Genomic DNA, 25,978 nt, shown 5'->3' with positions numbered 1-25,978 from the left:
AGTTTGAGGCTATCCTGAGACTCCATAGTAAGTTCCAGGTCAGTCTGGGCCAAAGTGAGACTCTACCTTGAAAAACAAAACAAAAAAAGTATTGAGGGCCCAAACTATAATATATACAGCAAAGAAATATGAAGAAGTTTGTTTTTACTTATAATTCTACTCATAAATATATTAATATGAATGAGAAACTCTTCAACCAAAGAAATATACTGTCATGATGGATAAATAAAACACTAAGTATATGTTGTTATAAATGACTCATTTTAAATATTTTATAAGTTTATTTGACACAGAGAGAGAGAAAAAATGGGCACAGCAGGCCTCCAGCCACTGCAAACGAACTCCAGACACGTGCACCCTCTTGTGCATCCAGTTAATGTGGGTCCTGGAGAATCGAACCTGGGTCCTTTAGCTTTGCAGGCAAACACTTTTACCGCTAAGCCATTCTCTCCAGCCCCAACTGACTCATTTTAGATCCAAAGTTATATATGTAAGTTGAAAGTAAAAGGTAGGAAAAATATATTCTGTACAAAAAGTAGTCCAAACAGAGCTGAGATGCATAGAGTAGTATCAGAAATACAGACTATATGACCAACACTGGCTTGGCACTAAAAACAGAAAGCAGCAGCATATTCATCAAAGGGTCAATTCAACAAAAAAGAAACTAAAAATATATCTACCACACAACAAAGTCCCAAAATAAAGAAAGAAAACAATGAATGATAGACATAGAAAATTCTACAATGGTTATATACAATATTCCATTTTATATAAGTATGAAAATTAGTAGAGATACAGAGGTCCTGAATAATATTGTAAAACAAGTAGATACAGGAGGTACTTATAGAACTGTTGGTCCAAAGAAAATACAGTCTCTCAAGTACATATGAAATATTCTTTTCTCAATATTTTATTTATATATTTATTTATCTGAAAGAGAGAGAATGGGTATGCCAGGACCACTAGCCACTGCAAACAAACTATAGACACATGTGCTACATTGTGCATATGGCTTTACGTGGGCACTGGGAAATTGAAGCTGGGTCTTTTGACTTTGCAGGCAAGTGCCTTACAGTTAAGCCTTCTCTCTATCCCTGAAATATCTTTTATAATAGACTGTGTGTTAGACCATAAAACAATTCTCAATAAATTTAAAAACATTAGAACCAGTCATTGTTCTTTGAAAACTATGAAAGAGAAATTAGTAGCAGAAGACAAAGAAGGAAATCCACACACTGTATAAATTAAGGAACATGCTCAAACAACCAGTATGACAAAAAGGGAACCAAAGAGAATTAAGAATATCCAGAATAAAAATAAACACAAAATATCAAAACTTGCTGGTTGTGGTGATGCACAGCTTTAATTCCAGCACTTAAGAGGTCGAGGCTGGCCAGAGTATAATTCCAGGTCATCCTGTGCTAGAGCAAGACCCTACCTCAAAATTCAATGCCCCCCCTTCCAAATATCAAAACTGACAGCATACAGCAAAAAAATCACTCAGAGGAAAACTTATAACTAAAAATACTTACATTGGACAAGAAAATGTATGCTACATTAACAACCTAACTCTGTACTTTGAAAGAAAGAAAGATACTGAATTGAATTAAATCTATAAATAACACAAGACAGATTAGAGTAAAGATTGTTTACTTTGGAGAAACATAAAAACAAGAGAGAAAATCAACTGACACTCAGATAAATTGTCAAAGAAGTAAAGAGAAAAGACACAAATACAGGTTCTCTATCAGCAGGCTGTACATCCATTTATGCAACCCTAAAACAACTCCAAAAGAATGTGCAGATGCACTGAACATGTGCAGAAGGACACCTGGAACTTGCTGGCCAGTCAGTGTCACCTAATGGGCAAGCTCCAATGAGACCTTATCTCAAAACAAAAGGCGTACATTATTCCTGAGAACTGGGACCCCAGGTTGTCCCCTAACCTTGCCATGCATATATACACACATACATGCACACACATGCAAAAAGTAACTATACTCCTAGTAGCATCAAAAATATTTAGGAATACATTTACCCAAAGCACAAACTTACATTCTGAAAACTATAAAATGCTATTGAAAGAAATTAAAGACCTAAGTAAATAAAAGAGATACCATGTTGATGGATCATAAGACTTAAAATTAGAAAAATGAAAATTATCACCAAATTCATTGACTTGGTTAGACATTATCTTGTCGATAAGCCACCTAAAAATTTTTGGAGAAATTAAAACACAGATTCTAAACTTCATATAGAAATATAAAATACTGGGCATAGCCAACCATGAAAAAGAAGAAATTGGGAAGACATATACATCAAATTTCAAAATCTGCAACAAATTTAGAGAATTGAAGGTATTATTTAAAAAGGCATGAGAACAGATGTACAAACAAAGGAACAGAACTGAGGTCCAAAGTAAAACTTATATTCAACAAGAATGTCAAGATAATATAGCAGGAAAAGGAAAAAGTCTTTTTCAAAAAATAAGACAACTGTGCTGAAGAGATGGCTTAGTGGTTAAATGCTTATCTGTGAATCCTAAGGACCCTGGTTTGAGGCTTGATTCCCCAGGACCCACGTTAGCCAGATGCACAAGGGGCACACGCATCTGGAGTTCATTTGCAGTGGCTGGCTGGAGGCCCTGGCACGCCTATATTCTCTTTCTCTCTCTCTCTCTCTCTCCCTCCCTCTTTCTCTCTCTGTCTGTCACTCTCAAATAAATAAATTTTTAAAAAAATAAGACAACTGAAAAACATGCAAACAACTAAAACTGAACTCATATCACATTAAAAGTTAACTCTAAGTACAGTAGAAGAAATAAAATATGACATACTTTTCCTCACATACATATAGGGTGTGTGTGTGTGTGTGTGTGTGTTGAAAGTACAGGGATCCAGAAAAGGAGGACAGGTGGAGGAATAGAAAAAGAGAAATTAAATTTAAAAGTTCATTCAGAGAAAGGAATATAAGCATAAAATATAAAACTCTCATAAGATAGGATTCAATTTTTGTGACCTCTGATTAGGGCAAAAATTTCTTATACATGCCACCAAAAGTCTGAGCAACAGCAAAAAAGTAGACATCATTAATTATTTTTAAAGTGGTGTTGTACCCCTGTAGTCCCAGCCACTAAGGGACTGAGGCAGGATTATTGACTCCATATTTTAAGACCAACATGTGAAAACAGAAATACTGTTTTCTTGTGGTGGGATCATTGATAGACAGTTTAACATCCATCAGGATAACTATACTCAAAAAGGCAGCCAAAAGTATTATCAAGGACATCTATAACTCAAGTGCCTCAGTCATTCAAAATACAAAGCAGTCTGACAACTTATTCAAAAGCTTAAAAACAGAGCTACCCTGAGACATTTAAACCTAATTCTTTGGGTCAGAAAGATAGGTGAGAAGTTAAAGTGCTTGCCTGCAAAGCCTAACAACCTGGGTTTGATTCCCCAGTATCTACTTAAAGACAGATAGCCAGATGCACAGTGGCACATGCATCTCAAGTTCATCTGCAGTGTCTGGAGGCCCTGGTGCTCCCATTCTCTTTCTCTATCTATATGTCCCTCTCTAACTCTCTCTCCCTGCTTGTAAATAATAATTTTCAAAAATCTCATTCTTGGGCTGGAAAGATTGCTTAGCAGTTAAAGTGCTTGCCTCTAAAGCCTAACAACCCAGGGTTAAATTCCCCAGTACCCATATAAAGTCAGATCCACAAAGTGGCACATGCATCTAGAGTTCATTTGCAGCAGCTGGAGGCCCTCCTGTGCCTAGTCTCTTTCTCTCTCTATAGATAGATTAGATAGATAGATAGATGATAGATGATAGATAGATAGATAGATAGATAGAGACAGATAGAGATATATAGATATAGATAGATATAGATAGATCTATATATATATATATATAAAAAATAGTGAGATTTATATATATATATATATATATATATATATATATATATATATATATATATATATATAAATCTCACTATTTATACCCAACATAAATGAAAATAATATATATGGGACAGAAAATTAGTATCTTTCCTTACCAATGGCAAAGTTTATAGCTGAGACCCCCATAATATAGACAGATTCACAAGAGAAAAGAAAAATCAAACTTATTTAACTAGTTTTATATGATACAGAAAATTTCAAAAACAAAGAGCCAAAGGCCCAGAGGAAATTGTACGTTTTTATAGACAGTTGAAAAGAAGTGTAAGTAGAGGACAAAATGTTATGAATATTAAGGTGCTAAATTAGGAAGACTAAGCAGCGCCTATTTGTTAAAATTCTTCTTGGCCTCTGTTTATAAGGTTGGGCTCCTCTTAAATGAATGAGAGTCACATAATGTACTGATGGTTACAGAATTCAGTGGAGCAAGGCAGGAGGCCATTGAGTAACATTCCCGCTTCTGTAGTTTACTCATTAAGCTCCAACATAAAATACCTAGTATGCCAAGGAGTTGTGTTTTCCGGTGGTATGTTCTGAGCCCCAACATACACACAAAATTAATGTTCACAGCAAATAAGTAACCAAAAAACAACACCACAATGTTCATGAGTAAATCTAAAATGTAGTACTTCTAAACAATAAACATTCAATAATAAAAAGGAATCGAGTACTGATACAAGTAATAACATGGATAAGTCTTAAACAGATTAACTATTCCCCATGGTCAATCAGAAATGACCATATACTATAACCTCAATTATAAAAAAAGTTTATGGAATAGATAAATAGAGACAAAGTAAATTAGTAGTTATCTATGGCTGGCTGTGTAGTTAAAAGAAAGTGCAATGTAACTGTTAAATGGTGCAGGATTGCTTTGAAATGCATGAAAATTTTCTAAAATTATCACATTACTGATCTTATTACAACTTGTGTAATAATTAAAAACTACTGAATTCTATTCTTGAAATGGATTGAATGTATGGTATATAAATGATATTCTAGGAGAGTACTGTTTCAAAAAGGAAAGAGACAATACTTTATTATTGACAATCTAACTATGCAACAGAAATATATAAAAGAATGTACAAAATACGATAAAGAGATAGTTGGAAAATTTTTTTCAACAGATACTCAAGATAAAAATAACTGGTAACATTTCTTACTGTTGACACAATCTGATAATAGAATATATATATACCTTTTCCTAATATAATATTACTTACAATAATATTGGTAACTAATGAAATATCTAATAAAAGTGAGCAATACTATTTAAAGGACATTGTACAATTATATTACATATTCATGGGTGATAGAATCACAATTCTCTCAAAATTAATTTGCAAATTTAAGCAAAATTAATTTGCTTCAATGCTTCTTACGACAATTTACCAACAAAATACTTCTTAATGTTGTATAACTAGTGAATAGACACATACAGGGCACAGGACTTAAAAAATAATAGTAATGAGGTAAGCTTTGCCACCCAATAGATTCAAATTACCAAATTTCAATACCTAAAACCATGAAAATAATAATTCAGAACCAAATTCATTCATATGCACAAAGAATCTTCAGTAAAAAGAAATTTTATCTCAAGTCAATAAACTACTGAGTAAACAATGTTAGCTATCATATTCAAGAATGAATTCTAAATATAAATGCTGTAGCATGAAATAATATACAAAAACTTTTAAGCCAAAGGCATTAGAGAAGGAAAAAAACACTAATTATCAAATTAACAAACTTTTAAAGTCTATCTAACCTTACTTCAAGCATAAAAACATCATACAGCTAAACAACACAGATCATTAAACTATTATTTGAATAGCAAAAAGGAAAAGCATGAACAAATAATTATGTCACTATAAATTAACATGAGGTAATGTCACTTGTCCTTATGAAAGTACCAAATTTTTAAACTTGTACATTAGAAACATTTGCTTTTTAAAATGAAACAAACAGACAAAACAGTTACCTCAATGGCTCAGTGATTCTCTGATGGTACACTAAGACAATGCATTTCCTTAAATATCTGGAATGGATTGATTCACGGTCAGCCTTACCCTTTTCTCATAGCTTAAGTATTCATCCATGCATATGCACATATACATGCACATATACTTAAAGTCATAAAACAATACATTTATTAAATATACATTGACACACTATGATATAATTCTTTACATGTACACATACACAGAAAGACTACAATCTTGGATAACCTTATTTGTGTCTTCCCTTTTCGGTAAAATGTATAACAGAGAAACTTGATGGGAAAAGAAATTAGAAAATCCTTAAGACAAAGAGAAAACCTCAGAAAGACACTGTTTTTAAAAATCATGCCCCCAAAGGATGAAAGATTATAGATGGTAACTTTTACCGTATATAAAAATTATACTGTACCTTTTCAGACAAAGCACTATCTTAGAATGTATGAGTATATTTTATGGCTTTGTGAGAGCAGTTTTTTTAACATTTTGTTTTTAAAGGATGTAGAAAATAGTCTCAAAGTACATTTCAATGAATTCCAGCTATACCAATAAATTTAAACCTTATTTTTAAAAAGTCAAGATTCATGATTCTAAGTATGTTTTTGGAAACAAATTTTATTTCAAACTGTAATATCCTTTATTTTTTAATGATTACATTTTAAGATAACTATTTGAAGTCAGTTTCCTGCTTTGCAACATCAATTTTTAAAAAGCTATGGGTCTTAAGTGAAAGAATATAAATTAATGCTAGTCCCCACTGGTGCATTTGAATATATAACTTCTTATTTAAAGAAACAACATGGATGAAACTTCCTGAAAGGAGTTTAATCTGAAGAGCAGCATAGATTGCATTCCTTTTGTATACCTTTATTTTTGCATCTGTGCTACATTTTTCTTTTCTCCATTGTGCTTCCTGCTTCCTCAGTTTCTCCAGGTCACTTAGCAGGTCAGTGCAGCGGGTACTTAATTTCTCATTTGCCTCCTCCAGGTTTTTTATAAGCAGTGTGGTTTGCTCTTCTTTACTCTGTACACACTCCTTCGTGTCCTGTACAACCGTACCATGAGGGCCGATAAACAACAACAAAACAAGGGTAAGAACTAATCAGCAAATATAACTGCAGTTTTATTCTCACAGCAGCTTCTTCTGTATTTGATGGCCAAGGTCACCTGGATACTTTTATTGGCCTCTTTTCATGCAGGTGGATGGGTCATATTTTTTCACTGCATGACAGCTCTGATGAGTACACATTTGCAAAGAGCCCATTAATTGATCAAGCTGCCTTTGATGCTGTCCCCAGCTATTTTTGAGACCCACACAGACATATCCTCCCAGACCTGGGTTTTATCAATTAATAATGCCAGTCCCATCAGAATCTAATTACAAGAAGCCACATATTCACACTCCTACTTTCTTAGCTCCATTTCCATCATTAACTATTTATCTGTAAGTTATAAAGCATGGAGTCAGAGCTTTAAAGCATCTTTAGCAGAGTTATACATGTGAGAAAACTGTATGGTACAGCAGAGCCTAAGGCAATTCCTCCTCCATGCCTGTCACTTTCTGTGCCACAAAGGCTAGCAAAGCTTAAAGGAGACTTCAAAGCAACAGTCCCAGAAAAACTATGGACAACTCACACACCTTAACTTCTTGACTTTTATCTTTAAATTTCTTCTGTAAGTCACTGAATTCTTTCCTCAAGAAACCATTTTTTTCATCCACTTTCATCTTCTGTTTTATAAGGTCATTTATTTCCTGTTTTAGTATTGATTCTCTCTGTGGAAAAAATTTCAATTACTGGCAAGCTGGTATAGCTAAGAAAAAAGTTTATAAACTTTAGCTTTTAATTGTTAATGTTAAGACTAACTTGCTTTCTTTGGGAAGTGTAATATCACATTTCTCATTTCCTATGACACACCCAACACACCCATGGATTTACACCTAAAATGTACAAGTATTAGTCTAAGATAAGAAACACAGAAAAACTGAATACTAAACATTAATCCATACTTTACAACTTCCAGGATTTAAATGTGAAATAGATAAGATTTTACAAAACATTTTAATAAAGAAAATGTATGAATAGTTAAAATAAGATTCTCTTATTTGAATGTCATTTAGAAATCTTTTAAGAATAAAAATTAGTCTATGAAGGCATAAATCATTTCAAAAACAAAAAAGCAAGTTTGTTTGAATGCTAAAGTATCTTGTTCTGTAGACAGAATATTCAGATAAAGACTACAATAACTTTAGCTAACTACTTTCACTAGTACTGATAACTGATTGGAGAGTATAACCATATCTCAACTGTGACTGACTGAGTGTGGGTGTGCCAGGACATCCAGCCACTGCAAGCAAACTCCAGACACATGTGCCACTTTGTGTATATGGATTCATGTGGGTACTGGGAAATTGAACCCAGGCAGTTAGGCTTTACAAGAAAGTACCTTTAGCTATTGAGCCATTTCTCCAGCCCTGTTTATAGCTCTTCTCTCAGAAAATTTAATCCCTTCCCTTGTAATCTTCTATCTCCCTGAAAGATCATTGAATCTATAATTCAGCCCTGACACTGAGCCCATCACCAATCCCACATTTGCTACTTTCTGTGCCATACCTCTTCAGGGTTATCCAATGCCACTTCAAACCAGCAGGCTATAACCCAAATCCATGTCCTGCTTCCATCCCTTTTCTAATCCTTCCAAAAGGAACAACAGTCTTGGAAGTCTATATATTATCTTTCTCCTGTTTCTTGTTATAGTATAAATATTATTCAATAGTTTGGTTTATTTTAGTTTCATATAAATTAAATCATACTATGCATGTTCTATCCCTTGTTCGTTTTGCTAAGCATATGTTTGCAAGTTTACCCATGTGGATAAACATGGCTGTAATTCCATCATCTTGGTGTAGAAGAGTATGACTCTATTACAGGAATATGCTATGATGTATTCACCTAGCTCTTGTCAGTGTATATGGCAGCTATTTCCCATTTAAGGGAAACAAATTTACAAACAATGGAGCTATGAGCACTCACAAGCATGTTTCTAGATATACAAAAGAAAAAAATATTCTCCTATAGTATTTTTCAAAGTACAGTCTATAATCAAGTAATGGGCCAAATTAATCATCAAATCATCTTCAAAATTGTAATGTAAGGAAAAATATCAGAATAAGAAGCAAAAATTCTTAGAAAAACTTAGTACCCATTAAAATAAAGTAATAAAACAAACCCACAAAGTTTATATATTTAAATTTTATGTTTAACTTTAAAACCTTACCTAAATATGATAAAATTCACATTTGATATAAAATTAATTTATGCCTAACATTATTATTTGAATAAATAACAACAAATATCAGACATTTTCATTTCATACTTCTACATATTGGGTCATAAATGTTCTTCTTTCAGGATGGAAATCATGTTAATAAGTCTCAAAAGCATTTCATTATGTATGTTTACAAGTAAAACGGTGAGGTCACAGGCTATATGCATTTCAGAAGTTCCCACTACTCCATTTCCTTATAACACTTAAGACTAAGCTGAAAAATTCTTACAAATCCAGTAGGCATCAGAATATACCTTTAACACTTATTTATGTTTAAATTATACCATATCAAAATGTGCCTATATGACTCAAAAAGATGACTACAATTGGCCCAAACACAGTCCATATTCCCACTCTTTTCTAAGACTTACCCTCCCTTAAGATTCACCTTCTGCACCTCTATCCTCCAAGCTTGCCTAACTACTCCAGTATTGTGTTATTCCTGCCATTTCTAAATCTATATTCCTTGTATTATTCGTTGACATATAGCATAATAGCTGGTCTTGGTAACTATCCCAGTACATACTTCTTTTCTTTGCCTCTTGTCTGGTTTTTGTTGTTGTCTTTTTGTTTTTCAAGGTAGGGTCTCACTCTAGCCCAGAGTGACTTTCAATTCACTATGTAGTGTCAAGCTGGCCTCAAACTTACACAGTGATATGCCTATCTTGCCCTCCTGGGTACTGGAATTAAAGACATGAGCCACCACACCCAGCCATAATCATTATTTTCTAAACTAGAGAAAAGCTTACAAAAACAAGTAATGCTGAATGATAAATTAAAAGACATGAACATTAAGACCCTTCAGATAAAAGATCTATGGGTTCATCCTTCAACAGAAGAAATGACAGGACTGGGGTGATGGCTCAGTGAAAACAGGTTATTATGCAAGCATGAGAACCTGAGTTTGGACCCTAACAGCACATATAAATGCTTTGCTTAGTTGTATGCACCTGCAATTCGAGAGCTTTCTAAATGGACAGAGGCAGATCTCCAGGATAAAGCTGGCTGGCTAGACTAGCAGAATCAATGTTGAAAGAGAAAAAAACATACACATGCATGCCCACACACATATGAACAAACATACACACATGCATGTACACCACACATATACATTCATGCACCAAAAAGAGAAATAACAAAAATTTATTATCCTTCACATGTTTTGGAATTCATTTAAACTTTAGGAAGAAGATGACACTAACCAACTGATTTAAGTTTTAGAAATATTTTCCTGTTAAAGGCAGCTAAATTTACCAGGCATTGAAAATATAAATTAAATAAATGGAAAGTTCTTTTATAAGATCACATAATGATTTAATGTTTGGCACTTGAAAAAAGTTAATAACTTCAAATACTATATGTAAATCTAATGCATAAATAAGAACACAATAAAGTGGGTTATTGGCAACTCAGACTATCATATTCTGATAATTACTTGAACAAATGTTAAACTAGATTGTATAGTCAGTAATGTTACAAAAGACACACATCCAATAGAAGAGGTGTGATTACAACATTCTAAATGGGCTGGAGGGATGGCTTAGCAGTTAAGGTGCTTGCCTGCAAAGCCTAAAGACTAATGTTTGACTTGCCAGGTCCCACATAAGCCAGACATACATTGATGCAAGTTCACAATGTAGCACATGTACACAAGGGGATGCATGTATCTGGAGTTTGACTGCAGTGGCTGGAGGCCCTAGTGTGCCAATTCTCATTCATTCTCTCTCTCTCTCTCTTTCTCTCTCTCTCTCTCTCTCTCTCTCTCTGACACACATAAAAAAAGCCCAGTCTGTTGGGCTTGCCTCAAATAAATTTTTTTAAAAACTCTCCAAATAACATAATTCTTCAAAATTTAACATATTCACATTCTAATGAAACATATACTCAATGACCTACTTTAAGTAATTAGAGCACAGTTACATACATTTAAAGTTAATTTCCTTTTAAAATTTAGCTTTATGGTAGCCAGGCCACCTAAAACCCCATCACTCAAGAGTCTGAGTTAGGAGGATCTCTTTGTACTTTAGGCCAGTCTGGGACCACAGAGTGAGTTCCAGGTCAGCCTGGGCTAGAGTGAGTGAGATTCTGACTCAAAAAAAAAAAAAAAAAAAAAAAACAATGCTTCATAAAACTTTTTTAACAAACCTTTTTGGATAAAGTAAATTTTTAATGATCTGGAATAAGTTCATACTAAAATAGCAAGCAGAATTCAGAGGAACCATAAAGCATAAAAGGTAATAAGAGAAAGTATGTCTGGAACAAATAATTTATTATGGACAAGCCAAGAAATGAATAATTCAAATCATGGTCAAGAGAAGTTTATGGAGTAAAGAGAGAGTAACTATAAGTATTGAGGTATGGAAATGGGAAGGTACAGCATAAGACCTAATATCCTACCAGGCAGTACTGAAGAAGCATAGTTAATTCATTTTTAATGCTGATCTACTTTCAAAATGGACAAGAAGTAATGTTTAAGTAGAATATCTGTTAGGTCCATCCATTCAATCTATGAAGTCTTTTAACTTCAATGATTCTGTGATGTTTCTTGTTTGTATGTTTGTATGCATGGGGTTTTGTCCAGGTGATGTGTTTACTAGTGAACAAGGACAAATAAAATCACCCTGTACTACTGTGCTGAGATTAATCTGTGAGTGAATCTCTATTAGTATTAATTTTATGAAAAAGGGTGTACCTGTGCTTAGGGAATATATTTTTAGAATAGTTATGGCCTATTGATGCATTGTTCCCTTTCCTAAATGAGACAAGTAATTTAAACAGACTTATAACAACCAACAAAATTGAAGAAATAATTTTTTTAATTTTCCAATTGAAACAAAAGAAAAACATAGCCAGGTCCACATGGATTCATTGCAGAATGCTACCAGGACTTTAAAGAACTGAAAGCAATGTTGCTCAAATTATTCCATAAGACAGAAACAGAAGGAACACTTTCAAACTTGTTACAAGGCCAATATAACTTTAATGGCAAAACCAGATAAAGACACAATAAAAACTGAAAATTACAGACCAATTTCCCCGATAAAGACAGATGTGAAAATTCCTAATGCAATACTTTCAAAGTGAGTTCAAGATCACATCAGCAAGATCACTTTCTATGATCATGTTGGCTTCATTCCACATGTGCAGAATGGATCAACATAATAATAAATGTTATTCATCTCAATTGATACAGAAAAGGCCTTCATGGGCTGGAGAGATGGCTTAGCAGTTAAGTACTTTCATATGAAGCCTAAGGACCCTGGTTCAAGGCTTAGTTCCCCAGGATCCACTTTAGCCAGATGCACAAGGTGGGACATGCATCTGGAGTTCGTTTGCAGTGGATGGAGGCCCTGGCACGCCCATTCTTTCACTCTCTCTCTCCCCCTCTTTCTCTGCCTGTCGCTCTCACATAAAGAAATAAAATAAAGAAAAAAAATTTTAAAAAGAAAAGGCCTTCATTAAATCCAACATTCTTTCATGATAAAAGCTTTGGAGAGACTCAGGATGGTGGGAACTTATCTAAATATAATAAAACCTATGTATCATAAAATATAGCCAACAATGTGCTAAATGGAGAAAATTTTTCAAGCATTTTCACCAAGGTTATGAATAATACAAGGGTGTTCACTCTCTACTCCCATTGAACAGAGTGAGTGAAATCTTAGAGAAATATGTAAGTCAAGAGGTATAAATAGGAAAGGAAGAAATTAGAGTATCCTATTTGCAGATGATCAGATTCTATACACAAGACCAGGAAGATTGTACCAAAATAAGAAAGAAAAAAAAAAATCTCCTAGCCGGGTGTGGTGGCGCACACCTTTAATCCCAGCACTTAGGAGGCTGAGGTAGGAGAATCACCAAGAGTTGGAGGCTACCCTGAGACTACATAGTGAATTCCAGGTCACCTGAGCTAGAGTGAGACCCTAGCTCAAAAAATCAAAAAAATAAAATAAAAATAAAAATAAAAAATAGCTCCTAGTGCTAATAATAACTTTCAACAAAGTTTACAAAATTAACATACAAATATCACTAGTTTTCCTATATGCTAATGAGAAGAATACTGAGATAAAAATCCCTCTCAAACTAGCTTCAAAAATTAACTTAAGATATATGTGTCAGAATATCCCTAACAAAGGAAGTGAAAGACCTCTAAAAGGAAAATTTTAAAACACTGAATAAGGAATCTGAGGAAGGTATTACAAGATAAAAAGCTCTCCTATGCTTGTGGATAGAAAGAATACTGTGGAAAGGTCTATCCTACCAAAATCAATCTATAAACTCAAAGCAATTCCAGTCATAATCCCAGCATTATTCTTCACAAGTAAAAAAATCTCTACCCTAAAATTCATATAGAAGTGCAAAAGATACCAGAGAGCCAAATCACAACTGAGCAAAAGGAATAATACTAGAGGTATTATCATACAATACACCCACAGCAATAAAAAGGACCCTGATACAGGCACAAAAAGACACAGATTCATGGAGTAGACTAGAGAACCCAGATGGTACTCCCCACAATTACAACCACTTGATTTTTGACAAAGACACCAAAAATACACACTAAAGACTTCAACAAATGGGGAAATCAGAGATCTACATGCAGAAGAATGAAGCTAAATCCTTCTCTCTCACCCTACACCAAAATCAACTCCAACTGGATTAAAGAACACAGTGGAGATCTACAACTCTAAAACTTCTAAGTAAAGAGCAGGGGATACATTACAAGGTAGAGGCATAGATACTTTCCCAAAAGGACTCTGATTGTTCAGAAAATAAAGCCAACAATAAACAAATGGGACCACGTGAAATAAAAAGCTTTGTACAGAACAAGGGACAGTCAATCAAGAAGCAGCTGATATAACAGGAGAAAATCTTTGCAGCCATAGATCTGGTAAGGAGTAAAATCTAGAATAAAAAAAGAACCATACATCCAATGCCAGAAGGTGCTACATGGGCAACTGGGAAAAAGTGACCACTATCTGTTCTTGCAACTCACGGTCTAACCTACTTAGCAGCAAATAACCTCTTGTGATGCTCACACAAGTGCAATAGTGGCGCGCAGCCATAGTGGAAAACAAACTGCTCTTGATTTGGCTAACTGATCCCCTCAGTGGAATGGGACCCATAGCTGGAGCTGGGAAACAAGTCAGAACCATATCCAAACATCAGCCTGCTCTCCATTACCAAGCTACCACCAACCATGGGCTATAAGAGGGCCTACACCTATTAAATTCCCTATAAAAAAAATAAGGGAGGGAGGGAATTACCATGGGATATATTTTATAATCATGGAAAATGTTAATAAAAATTTTTAATTAAAAAAAAAGAAAAAAGAAAAATAAAATTTCAAAAAAAAAATAAGGGTTATCGCATTTGTCTGGTCTAACTGTACTCTCCGTTGGAGAATGAATTCTCTTTTTTCAGAAAGACACATATGCTAAGGAGAGAACCACCCCATCATACTACAAAAGGGCCCCAGCTGAAACTAAGAATAATTGGTGAAAGAAGCAAGGGTGCTGCTTTCTTGGTGAACTGGGTACCAGTACAAGGGTGAAGTACAAGGGTGAAGGAGATCAACACAGAGAACAATCAACTCCTACCAAATCAGACATCCAGAGTCACAGGGGCCCCCAACACCTCATCACTGAAGCTGACCAAAAAATGAACCCAACATGGCTCAGGGAAATTTTACAGAAGAGAGGGCAGAAAAAATGTCAGAGCCACACGTTGGGTCATGATATACAGAGACATTTCTCCTACCCACAACTGTGGGCTAACACCACAATGCATGACCCATATACCTCAACAAGGAGGGGCCAGAGGGAGGACATGGATGAGCCTAACAATGGTACCAACTTGACTGTATTCACTGAGTACAAAACTAATTAATAAAAAAAATTAAAAAACCAAACAGCAAGAAAACAAATAATAAGCTAAAAAATGGAATATAAAAGTGGACATAGTTCTATGAAGAAGAAATACAAATAGGTAATAAATTTTCTAGATGTTCAATATTCTTACCATCGGGAAATAAAAATCAAAAATATTGTAGCCAGGTGTGGTGGTGCATGTCTTTAATCTCAGTACTCAGGAGACAGAGGCAGGAGGATCACCATGAGCTCAAGGCCACCCTGAGATTACATAGTGAATTCCAGGTCAGCCTGAGCTACAATGACACCCTACCTCAATAAAAACAAAAATAAGTAAATAAAACTTCTGTGACCCCTCTCACCTCAGTTAAAATAGCTATCCTCAAGAAAAACATATGACAACAAATACTGGCAAAGATATGGGGAAAGGTGTAACTCTTATTCATTGTTGATAGACATGTACACTGATGTAGCCACTATGGAAATTAAGACTACCATATGTCAGGCTACAGCATTCCTGATTGAGTCCCAAAGGATTCATTCCTACCACAGAGACAGATACCTACACATCCATGCTCAGTGCTTTATTATTCACATATCTAGGAAATGGAATCAGCCTAGATATCCATCAACTGATTGACGGATAATGAAAATGTGATAGATATATAATGGAATTTTATATGGTTGTAGAGAAAAATGAAATTATTAAATCTGCAGGAAAATGGATAAACTGAAAAATATTATACTGAGGTAATGCACCCACTAAAAAATCATGTATTCTTTGTAATATGCACATCCAACAGGGAAGGGGTGTTATGGACTGTGGGGAGGGGTGGATGAACCAAAATTAAGGAAGAATGAAAATCCATTTAGAAACCTTCTACTTTTTAAGCTAGGCAAAATACTGAGAGAAAGATCAAGTGAGAGAGAGAAAGAAAGAGACACAAAATGGAGGTACCCTATATGGGTAAATCAAGCAGCTCCAGAAGCCATATGCTATTTAGATGAAAATCCCAGAGCTGCATATGAGTTGCCTTCCCTGTGAATTGTTGGTCAAGGAGATTACAGGGGCCCCTAAAACAATATCGCTTGTTGACACTGTACTTTATATTACCCACCAGAACTAGTTGGCAAGTCCATATTGGTGAAGATACTACGTTATTCAGGTATAGGACACTGAGGGAAAAAGAAAGCAAAGCTAAGCTGGAAGCATCCTTCCTGCTAGCTATCAGTCGCAGTGACAGTGATAGAAGGCACAATGAAAGCTGCTGGAGGAGAAGTCATGACTATTTTCTCCAGTCCTATAACTGGCATATTATACAAATGATCTGCCAGATAAGACGCATAAAAACCCCATTGGTACCAAAATGTCATGACTATTGTGGGGGTTACCATCCACATTTTGATTGGATTTTCGGCCCAATCCACAGTATGTATTGCATGCCCGGTACCGTAAACATGGTCAAAAGCCCATTGCTGGAGACGTCATAAGCCCTAGGAGGGGAACCTCTGATTACTGCTCTGTTAAATAGGTATTATGTCAAACTGCCCTCTATATATTTGTTTATACCTATACCTATACATTAGTGGTACTCTTAACCTTGGTCAAAGAAGCTTTTTCTTTCAGTGGGCAGTGGCTAAGGAAGAGACATAACTACTCTGTGTTCTGAGAATGAGTGATGGCTGAGTGTTCAGCATTTATGTCACCCTTACCAAAGCTAAGGGAACATTAAGGCAGAGGGGGCTAAAAGAATATACCAGCTAGAAGATGGGGAAAAGTGTTGTGAACAGTGTTTTCTGGACATGGCATGGCTTATACACTCATGAAATTATAGTAACTATAGTTACCTGCCTAGGACCTGCAGAAAATCAGACCCATTCACATTCTATCATGGATGGGAGAGAGGCTCATTATTCTCCTCCCCTCTGTGAGCAACTCTTGGCAGTTAATGGTTACTTGCTATAGTTGTCCATGCCCTAGAAAATAACCCTACATACTTGCTTATGCAAGCAACTCTAACTGATTTCAGTGAGAGTAAAGAAATGTCATAAAAGTAGGAGGGTAACCTGCTGCTTAAAAAGGAGCACTTCATTTGGAGTGGGAGGGAGATAAGAGAGGAAATTGAAAAGGAATATGACTGAAATACATTATCAACATGTATTAAACTGTCACTAAATAAAATAAAACTTAAAAACATCCATCAGAATGATTGTAGAAATTCTGCAGCCAACAGCCAACCCTAGACCTATGCCAACCTATTCTTTTTGCCTATACTTCTACATCATGCCTTCACAGAGCCAATCTGGAAAAACCATATACTACCTCCATGCAATGCAGATTAAAACTCAATAAAGCCTCAGTGCAATAGTTTTCTGTTGTCTTGACATGATTATAATCTCAAAATGAGCAGAGGAGCCCTCAGTTGGGCGTGTATCACTAGGAGCAGGTAATACTAGAGCTGCTAACACTAAGGGCTGAGAACTCATAATACTAAAGGGGCTGTAACTTTCCTCTTCATGGTTTCTGAGTTGAACAAAGGAATCCTCTGCTGATTGGTAAGTCTCACCAAAATAAACTGTACGGTAATCTTGACACTATGTCAACCAAATACAAGTGATAATAAGTGATTTAATTTCTATGACAGTAATTCTGAAACTAGCTAAAAACTTACCCACTTAGCATAATTTTCTAGCAATTTGACTAGTTGCACAATCAAGGCTTGAGCAAAAGGAACTGTTGCTCTAACTGATACTGAATTCCAAAGATCAGAAGTCTTAGGGATGGGGAGCTACTTAATGTTATTCATTGGAACAACTAAATCTCAACAGAGGGACTTCCAGGTTCCAGTCCAGAACAGAAGGATATCCAACACAAGAAAAAAATGTTAAATGAAAATCTACAATTCTTAGATTCATCAGGGAATGGAAACTATTAGGCAAGCCCAAACTTCCCAAACTGAAGAGATAGAGAATAATGATTTAGGAGTACAAAAGACCACAGCAGAATTATTGGACAGGTGAGTGGGGACAAGTCCTAAAGTTAAAAGTTCCAGGAGGTCCTTTTGAGGTATGATGGGGTAGTTCTCTCCTCAGGATCTGCATCTATCTGAAAAAAGAGAAGCAGATTCTCCAATGGAGAGTAAAGTTAGCACCAGATAAATAGGATAACCCTTAATTTTTTAGAGAGAATTTAATAGGTGTAGGCCCTCTTGTAGCCCCAGATTGGTGGTAGCTTGATAATGGAGAGAGGGCTCATGTTTGGATATGGTTCTGAATTGTTTCCCAGCTCTATCTATGGGTTCTGTTCCACTGAGTGGATCAGTTAGCCTAATCAAGAGCAGTTGGTTTCCACCATGGCTGTGTGCCACTACTGCACTGATGTGAGCATCACAACAGGTTATTTGCTGCTAAGTAGGCTAGACCATGAGTTAATTGGACAGATATTGGTCATTTTCCCCCAGTTGCCCACACAGCACCTTCTGGCACTAGTGCGCTGACTGCCTGGGGACTGACTCTCTTCCAGCTTCCAGCCATGTCACTCCATGTTATGTGTCAACTGCATATGGTGTCTTCAGCAGTAGGGTCTTACCACTAACCTTTGTTGGGTCATCAGGTACTCTGACAGAAATCTGTCATTCTTTTAGGAAACCTTTCAGGTCTCTCTGATCAAAAGCTCATTGTGGATGATAGTCACATGCTGGTACTGAGAGTTACAGGTCAGTGCGCAAGAGAAGGAAGAAAAAGATAAGTAATATAAAAGAGTTAGAGAGGGAGGGAGAGAGAGAGAGAGAGAGAGAGAAGCTGTAGAAGATTAAGGTCAGTCTTCATTGTACCCTATCCAGTGCCTTGTGACTCAGGTGTTCCCTCTAAAAGCCTGGTGAAGATTCAACCATTTGATCTGTCTTTTAGGATGTAGAGTTTTATAGTACCATAGCTGTTTTACTCTAGATTTGTGTCCTCCGCCCCCTCCCTTACCCTCCCCTCCCTCCCCACCTGCCCTGTTGTCCAGTCCTCAAGATGTTTGCTGGGTATGCCAGCATCTTGGGTAGATTCAAGTTAGGTGCTCTAGACAAGTGAGACTATGCAGCAATTATCTTTCTGGGATTGGGTAAGCTCACTGAGAATGATCTGTTCCAGGTTTGACCATTTTTCTTCAAATTTCACTGTGTCATTTTTTTCTTACTGTTGTGTAGATATAACACATCTTAGTTATCCATTCATCTAGTGATGGACATCTGCGTTGATTCCAACTCTTAGCTATTAAGAATTGAGCTGCTATGAACATGGTTGAGCCAATCTCTCTGGACTGAGGCTTGAAGGGTTTTTTTTTGTTTGTGTTTTTGTTTTTTTTTTATTTGAGAGCGACAGACACAGAGAGAAAGACTGATAAAGGGAGAGAGAGAATGGGCATGCCAGGGCTTCCAGCCTCTGCAAACGAACTCCAGACGCATGCGCCCTCTTGTGCATCTGGCTAACGTGGGACCTGGGGAACCGAGCCTCGAACCGGGGTCCTTAGGCTTCACAGGCAAGCGCTTAACCGCTAAGCCATCTCTCCAGCCCAGGATTGAAGGTTTTAAGGTACATGCCCAGTAAGGGAATAACTGGGTCTGTTGGTAACTCTATAGTCAGCTTTTTTAGGAGTCTCTATATTGCTTTCCAAAGTGGTTGTACCATCTTACATTCCTACCAACATTGGATGATGGTCCCTATTTCAAGATATTAGCAAAATACCTTCTAGGTAACAAAACATTTTGCAGAGGTAGCTGGATTCTCTGAAGGCCCAACTCAGTCCAATGCAAGTGCATACCTATTGGTCTTTGGAATCAGCATTAAAAGGAAAACTTTTAGCAAGGCCCAATGCAGCATGCAAAGATTCCATCATTTATATCAAACTGTTTCCTCTAAAGAGCAATGCTGGGGACAGTTGCATGCATAGGAGGCATTACTTTGCCTAGCTCGCCATACTCCATAAATCACTACCCATGAGCTGGACCTTATCCTGAGGTGCTTCCCTGGGGCTGCCTTATATTTCTATACCTCCAAAGGGTGTGTGTGGCCTGCCCAGGCTTCTCCATCCAGCCTAGGGCCAAGAGGGATTGAGACATCATTCTCATTTGCTTTTCTCACTGCCTATCTGTTTCCAAGAGTCTAACAGGAATAGGTTGGCACTACTATTACACCTCCATTGTCCACTTCTGGCTGCTGGGAGGGCCCTTACCTAAGTGGAACATCTCTACCCCTAGTGGACTGAATGTTGAATTCTGGATTTCCCCTTCCTTTATACCAGAAGTAAGCTAAGGGGTATCTTTTGCTACTTGTTCCTCGTTTTCTCTCTCCTAATTGTCTAACTCTTCACATGGGTTCCAAGTGTTTGGATAGCAGGAAGGGCTTTTTAACACACATCTAGCTTGTGCCCTTTCCCTTTGTGCCCCCTAGCCATAAGAAATGGCAAGCCAACAAAACAGCTCCTTTCTGGAGAGGCTCTAACTGCTACACCCTGTGACTCCACTCAGCTGAAAGAAGTTAAGGAACAGTCATTGTCCCATTTCCTCTAACAGCAGAGTTTCTTATCATGGGGGAAATTAAAGAGAAACAGGAGTACTATAGCATTTTACAGGTTTTCAGTCAGGGCCAGAAGCTCAAAGAGGGAATAGAAAGATGCCATTCTGTCCATCTTAGCAAAACTGGAACTTGTATCTGATCAGGTCTCATCAAAGACAGCTGCCAATGACAGCCCCAGCAGGAACTTCCTGCTTCTTCCTTAGCTCAGCCTCACTGTGTCAGCCCCCTGAGTCCAGGAATAAATCAGATCTTAGCCCCTCCTAGGCCAGCTTATTGAGTCCACAAACCAATCAACCAACCTTAATCTGATAACAAGTCTCACCCTAATTGGATGTCTGATCTGTATATAAAGGAGATTACCCACACGGGCCAGCTCTCTTTTCCCCATGACAGCCTGGACACACATGTAAGTCTGTCTTTCCTCTTCCCACATAGCTGAGAAAATTAGAGAGCTTCTCAGCCGTGGTATTTTCCTGCTTATAATTTTTCAATGATATCTGAGTTTTTCTCTATGTCTCAATCCTCTCTGGTCTTTTATTTAAAGATCTTTGGGTTTTATGCTTTGCCTTTCTTATATAAGTGTATGTGCCTGTGATACTTTCTGCCTCTCCTCTCCCTTTTTTTTTTTAAAGGTGCTCACCAACTGTCTTCTTTTAAGATTTATTTTATTTTATTTTTATTTATATGAAAGCGACAGACAGAGAAAGAAAGAGGCAGAGAGAGAGAATGGGCGCACCAGGGCCTCCAGCCACGGCAAACGAACTCCAGATGCAGGTGCCCCCTTGTGCATCTAGCTAACGTGGGTTCTGGGGAATTGAGCCTCGAACTGGGGTCCTTAGGCTTCACAGGCAAGTGCTTAACCACTAAGCCATCTATCCAGCCCTCTTCTCCCTTTTCATACAGGCAAGAAGAATTCTCCTCCAACTTAAAGTCTTTCAGCTAGCCTCCTCCTTGGATATTAATTTCCCCTACAATAACTTTCAAAAATCATGTTTCCCCCTAAATAAACTTAATATTTCATATTTCTAAAAAAAAAAAAAGAAACTAATGACAAGCTAGGGCTGGAAGTAAGGCAGGCATGGCTCCACAGTTAAAGGTATTTGCCTAAATTGCTTGCTGGTCCAGGTTTGATTCCCCAGTACCCACATAAAGCTAGATGCACTTAGTAGAGCATGAGTCTTGAGGAAAGAAATCCTGGTATAACTATTCTCATCTCCCTCTCTAGTAAATTTTTATATGAAGCTAACATATCTATTATCTTTTTTATTTTTTCAAAATCTTTTCACTTTATTTATTTATTCATTTATAAGAGAGAGAAAGAGAAAAGGGGAGAGAGAGAATGGGCATGCCAGGGCCATTAGTCAGTGCAAATGAACTCCTGATGCATGTGCCACCATGTGCATCTGACTTAAGTGGGTACTAGGGAATTAAACCTGGGTCCTTAGGCTTCATAGGAAAGTACCTTAACCATGAAGCCATCTCTCCAACCCCCTCATTTTCTTTTTATCTAATTTCCCTGCCAAAGCAGAGGTTAATGTGGAGGATGCTGGCCACACGTTCCTTTTCCTTTGTAATTCCTCTTTTATACAAGCAAGTTTCTTCTGAATAGCCTTTTGGCCTCAGTCACATATCTTACAATCCATATCAAGTATCACACCATATCCAGAGCAGTGTATACATTCTCTGTCCTTACATGCTCTTCTTGTGGACCTCAACATCTGCTCTAGATGTGCATCAGTTTTTAGGACATCTTCATACTAATGGGGAGGACCATACTCATCAAGCAGGTCTGCCACCCTGTTGCAGTCCGGTTTGCACTGCTGGTAGAAATCACCCAACCAAGAGCAGCTTCTGGGAGAAAGAGATTTATTTTGGCTTACAGGCTTGAGGGGAAGCTTCACAATGGCAGGGGAAAATGATGGCATGAGCAGAGGGTGGACATCACCCCCTGGCCAACATAAGATGGACCACAGCAACAGGAGGGTGTGCCAAACACTGGCATGGGGAAACTGGCTATAAAGCCCTTAAGTCCACCCCCAACAATACAATCCCTCCAGGAGGCATTAATTCCCAAATATCCATCAGCTGGGGAGCTAGCATTCACAACACCTAGGTTTATGGGGGACACCTGAATCAAACCACCACACACCCCTACTATTCAGAGGAAACCTGCAACCCTGACATTGCTCCTATGCATATTTCATCTATATATGGCACATGCAATCATGGCCATAGTAAGAAGGCTTGCCACTATACTAATATGGAAGGGTATAGACATAATGAGACTTCCCCAAGTATGTTCCCCTCTCAAGCAACTCCTTGCCTGCATATCCACAGAAAGGGCCACAGGAAGCACCCTTTTCAACTTTACTTTGTTCTATCAGGTTCTTGTTGATGCCCCAAGCACTGTATGAATCTTCTGAAAAGAAGATGAGTAGTGGTTGCTCCTCTGAGGAAGGGTATTTCTTTCAGACTAAAGGCTGATCCCATCAAAGTTCAAGTGAGTTTATTAGGATTCCTTACAAAGAATGGGTGAGGAGGATGGTGACTCCAAAGCAACCTTAGCAACAAAATCTCATCTCAGCATGGATAACAACCTCCTAGTAGCTGCATAGGTGGAGTTCTTCCATCCCTTGATTTCCCATCCTCTAAGATCTCATGTATCACTGAATACAACTTGCACATGTGACATCTAAGGTCTCTGTGATCTAAGATAAAATTGTTATGATTTTTCCCAACTCCTACTCCTATGACAAAACATCATCAGGTCAAATATGAAGGGCTTCTCATGCATGATCACAGATACTGCTGATAAAGATGGTTATATTTATTCTTCTAGGAGAACTGTCCCACACAACAAAAAAATATGATTGAAAGAACTCACATGGTTCCAATAAAAGGAGCATATTTAAGATGGGGCAAAGAAAATTGGCTACTAAACAGGTTAGAACTATTTCAGAAGAAGTCACAGGGGCTGAGGAAATGCTCCAGCAAGATCACATAAGGATTAAGAGAGCCTAAAAGTGTATATGCATGAGATCCCCAGCCCCCACATATAAACTTGGGCATGACTATGCATGCATGTGACCCTAAGTCTGTGGTGAATAGGAACAAGAGAATTGCTGGGGCTCGCTGGTCAGTTAGTTTTACCAAAAATGACAGGATCATGCTCAGTAAAATATTTAGCGAAAAGGAAAGAAGAACAATTGAAAAGAATACTCAACATTTTCCTAGCTGTGCACATACAGAAAGAAAGAAAGAAAAGAAGAGGAAAGGGAGAAAGGAAGGAAGAAAGAAGGAGGGGAGGAGGAGGAGGCGAGGGAGGAAAGGAGGAAGAAAAAGAAAGAAAGAGATAGAGATAGAGAGACAGAGAGAGACAGAGAGAGAGAGAGAGAGAGAGAGAGAGAGAGAGAGAAAGAAAGAAAGAAAGAAAGAAAGAAAGAAAGAAAGAAAGAGAAAGAAAGAAAGAAAGAAAGAAAGAAAGAAAGAAAGAAAGAAAGAAAGAAAGAAGGAGAAAGAAACGAAGAAAGAAAGAAAGGAGGGAGGGAGGAAGCTTTTCAATCAAACAATAGGAAAGTTGACTAGGGGACATATCAAGAGTTAGTTGGACCTCCACCAATCATATGTTCAAAGCTTTGATAGTTTTAACTCATTTAAAACATTTTGCCTTGGGCTGGAGGGATGGCTTAGTGGTTAAGGCATTTTCCTGCAAAGCCAAAGGACCCAGGTTTGATTCCCCAGGACCCATGTAAGCCAGATGCACAAGGAGGCACACGCATCTGGAGTTCCTTTGCAGTGGTTGGAGGCCCTGGCATGTCCATTCTCTCTCTCTCTCTCTCTCTCTCTCTCTCTCTCTCTCTCTCTCTCTCAAATAAATAAATAAATATTTAAAAAAAAAAAAAACATTTTGCCTAGCTAAGAGCTGTGTGTCATCCTGCTTGTACCTAGGAAGTGTTTCTGCCATCCAGCCACTTAAGTGTTCAGAATTCACAATACAATAGGACTTAGCTACAATCTTGGCATCTTTCTTTAATATCAGCTTCATAGACATATAGAATCCAAGAGATGTGGGATCATGGAAAACCCCACCCAGATTTTATGAGAAAGTCTGAGAAGCCAAGGTATGTGCAGTTATGCTAGTATCCTTGCAGAAAACCCCTGAAAGATCAATGTGTGATGCTGTGACAAAGATGCACTGGCATCCCAAGGAGGTTAAAGATGCCAGAACTTTAAGATCTGCCTAGGAAAACTGCAGACAGCAGAATGAACCAACCCAGAGGAATAGCCATGTGGGCTTCAAATGGCAAGGCTATAGTAGCTGCCCAAGTCCCTTGAAGCTATTTACTGTGTCATGTGCCACAGATGCCAAATAGAGAACTATGAGATTTAATGCTTGCCCTACTGGGTTTTGTCTTACTTTAGCCCCACTGTCTTTTCTATGGCCCCATTCCTCATTTTTGAATTGTAATTTTTATTCTGTACATTTTGAAGTATATCATTTCCTTTTTTGGTTTTATAAGGGCTCAGAATTGAGTTTGACTTGAGTCTGAGAGGAGACTTTAAATTTGGACTTTTGAACAATGCTGGCTGGCAATAAGCCTATGGGAACTCTGACATGAATTAGATGTGCTTTGCAATTTGAGATGGATGAGAGACATGAGGACAAGAATAAAATGCTATGGTTCAAGTACAAAATGTCCCTAAAAGGCTTACAGATTAGATTTTTAGCATGTAAGGAAATTGGCAGGTGCTGAAGTTGACAAGAGAAGAAACGGTAATGCTTAACCTTGATTGTCAACTTGATTGGATCAAAAAGTGGATAGGAAATTAGGAGTGTGCCCATGGAAATATTTCCGAAAAGGATTAACCAAAGGAAGGGAGAATATAGCCTGAATGTAGGTGGCACCATCAGATAGGCTGAAGGTCTGGGTTGAATAAAAGGAGGGGAGAGAAAGATATACATTTTCTCTGTTTCATGGACACCATTGAAGTGATCTGTTCAGCTTTGCCATTCCCATCATATCACGAAAACCTCTACAATCATAAGCCAGAATAAATCCTTCTTCCTTTAAGGTGCTCCTATTAGGTATTCTTTCACAGTGATAGCAATTGCAGCTAACATAGAATGCTGGAGAATGGTCAGGAAAGAAAACCAAAACTCTAAACAAACTAAAATGTTATTAAAGTGGAATCACCGGAGCACCTAATATAAGGAAATGTACCAATTATAAGGAAATGTTATGAGAAAAATACAACTTTGGAGAAG

General features: G+C 37.3%; 1 protein-coding gene across 8 annotated transcripts in view; it reads right to left on the bottom strand.

Annotated features, from left to right (window-relative positions):
- Cntln (centlein) overlaps window positions 1-25,978 on the bottom strand; it is a 292,751-nt gene that overhangs the window by 213,411 nt on the left and 53,362 nt on the right. For all 8 annotated transcript variants that reach the window (XM_045135495.1, XM_004658429.2, XM_045135491.1 and 5 more), the window contains exons 4-5: window positions 7,593-7,727; window positions 6,819-6,998 (exon numbers count right to left, since the gene is read on the bottom strand). In XM_045135495.1, the coding sequence (XP_044991430.1) occupies window positions 6,819-6,998; window positions 7,593-7,727 (315 nt within the window). The remainder of the gene's footprint in view (window positions 1-6,818; window positions 6,999-7,592; window positions 7,728-25,978) is intronic.

The sequence above is a fragment of the Jaculus jaculus genome, chromosome 1 (assembly GCF_020740685.1).
Source record: "Jaculus jaculus isolate mJacJac1 chromosome 1, mJacJac1.mat.Y.cur, whole genome shotgun sequence".
Classification (NCBI taxonomy): domain Eukaryota; kingdom Metazoa; phylum Chordata; class Mammalia; order Rodentia; family Dipodidae; genus Jaculus; species Jaculus jaculus.
This window is presented reverse-complemented; position numbering and strand designations above follow the sequence as displayed.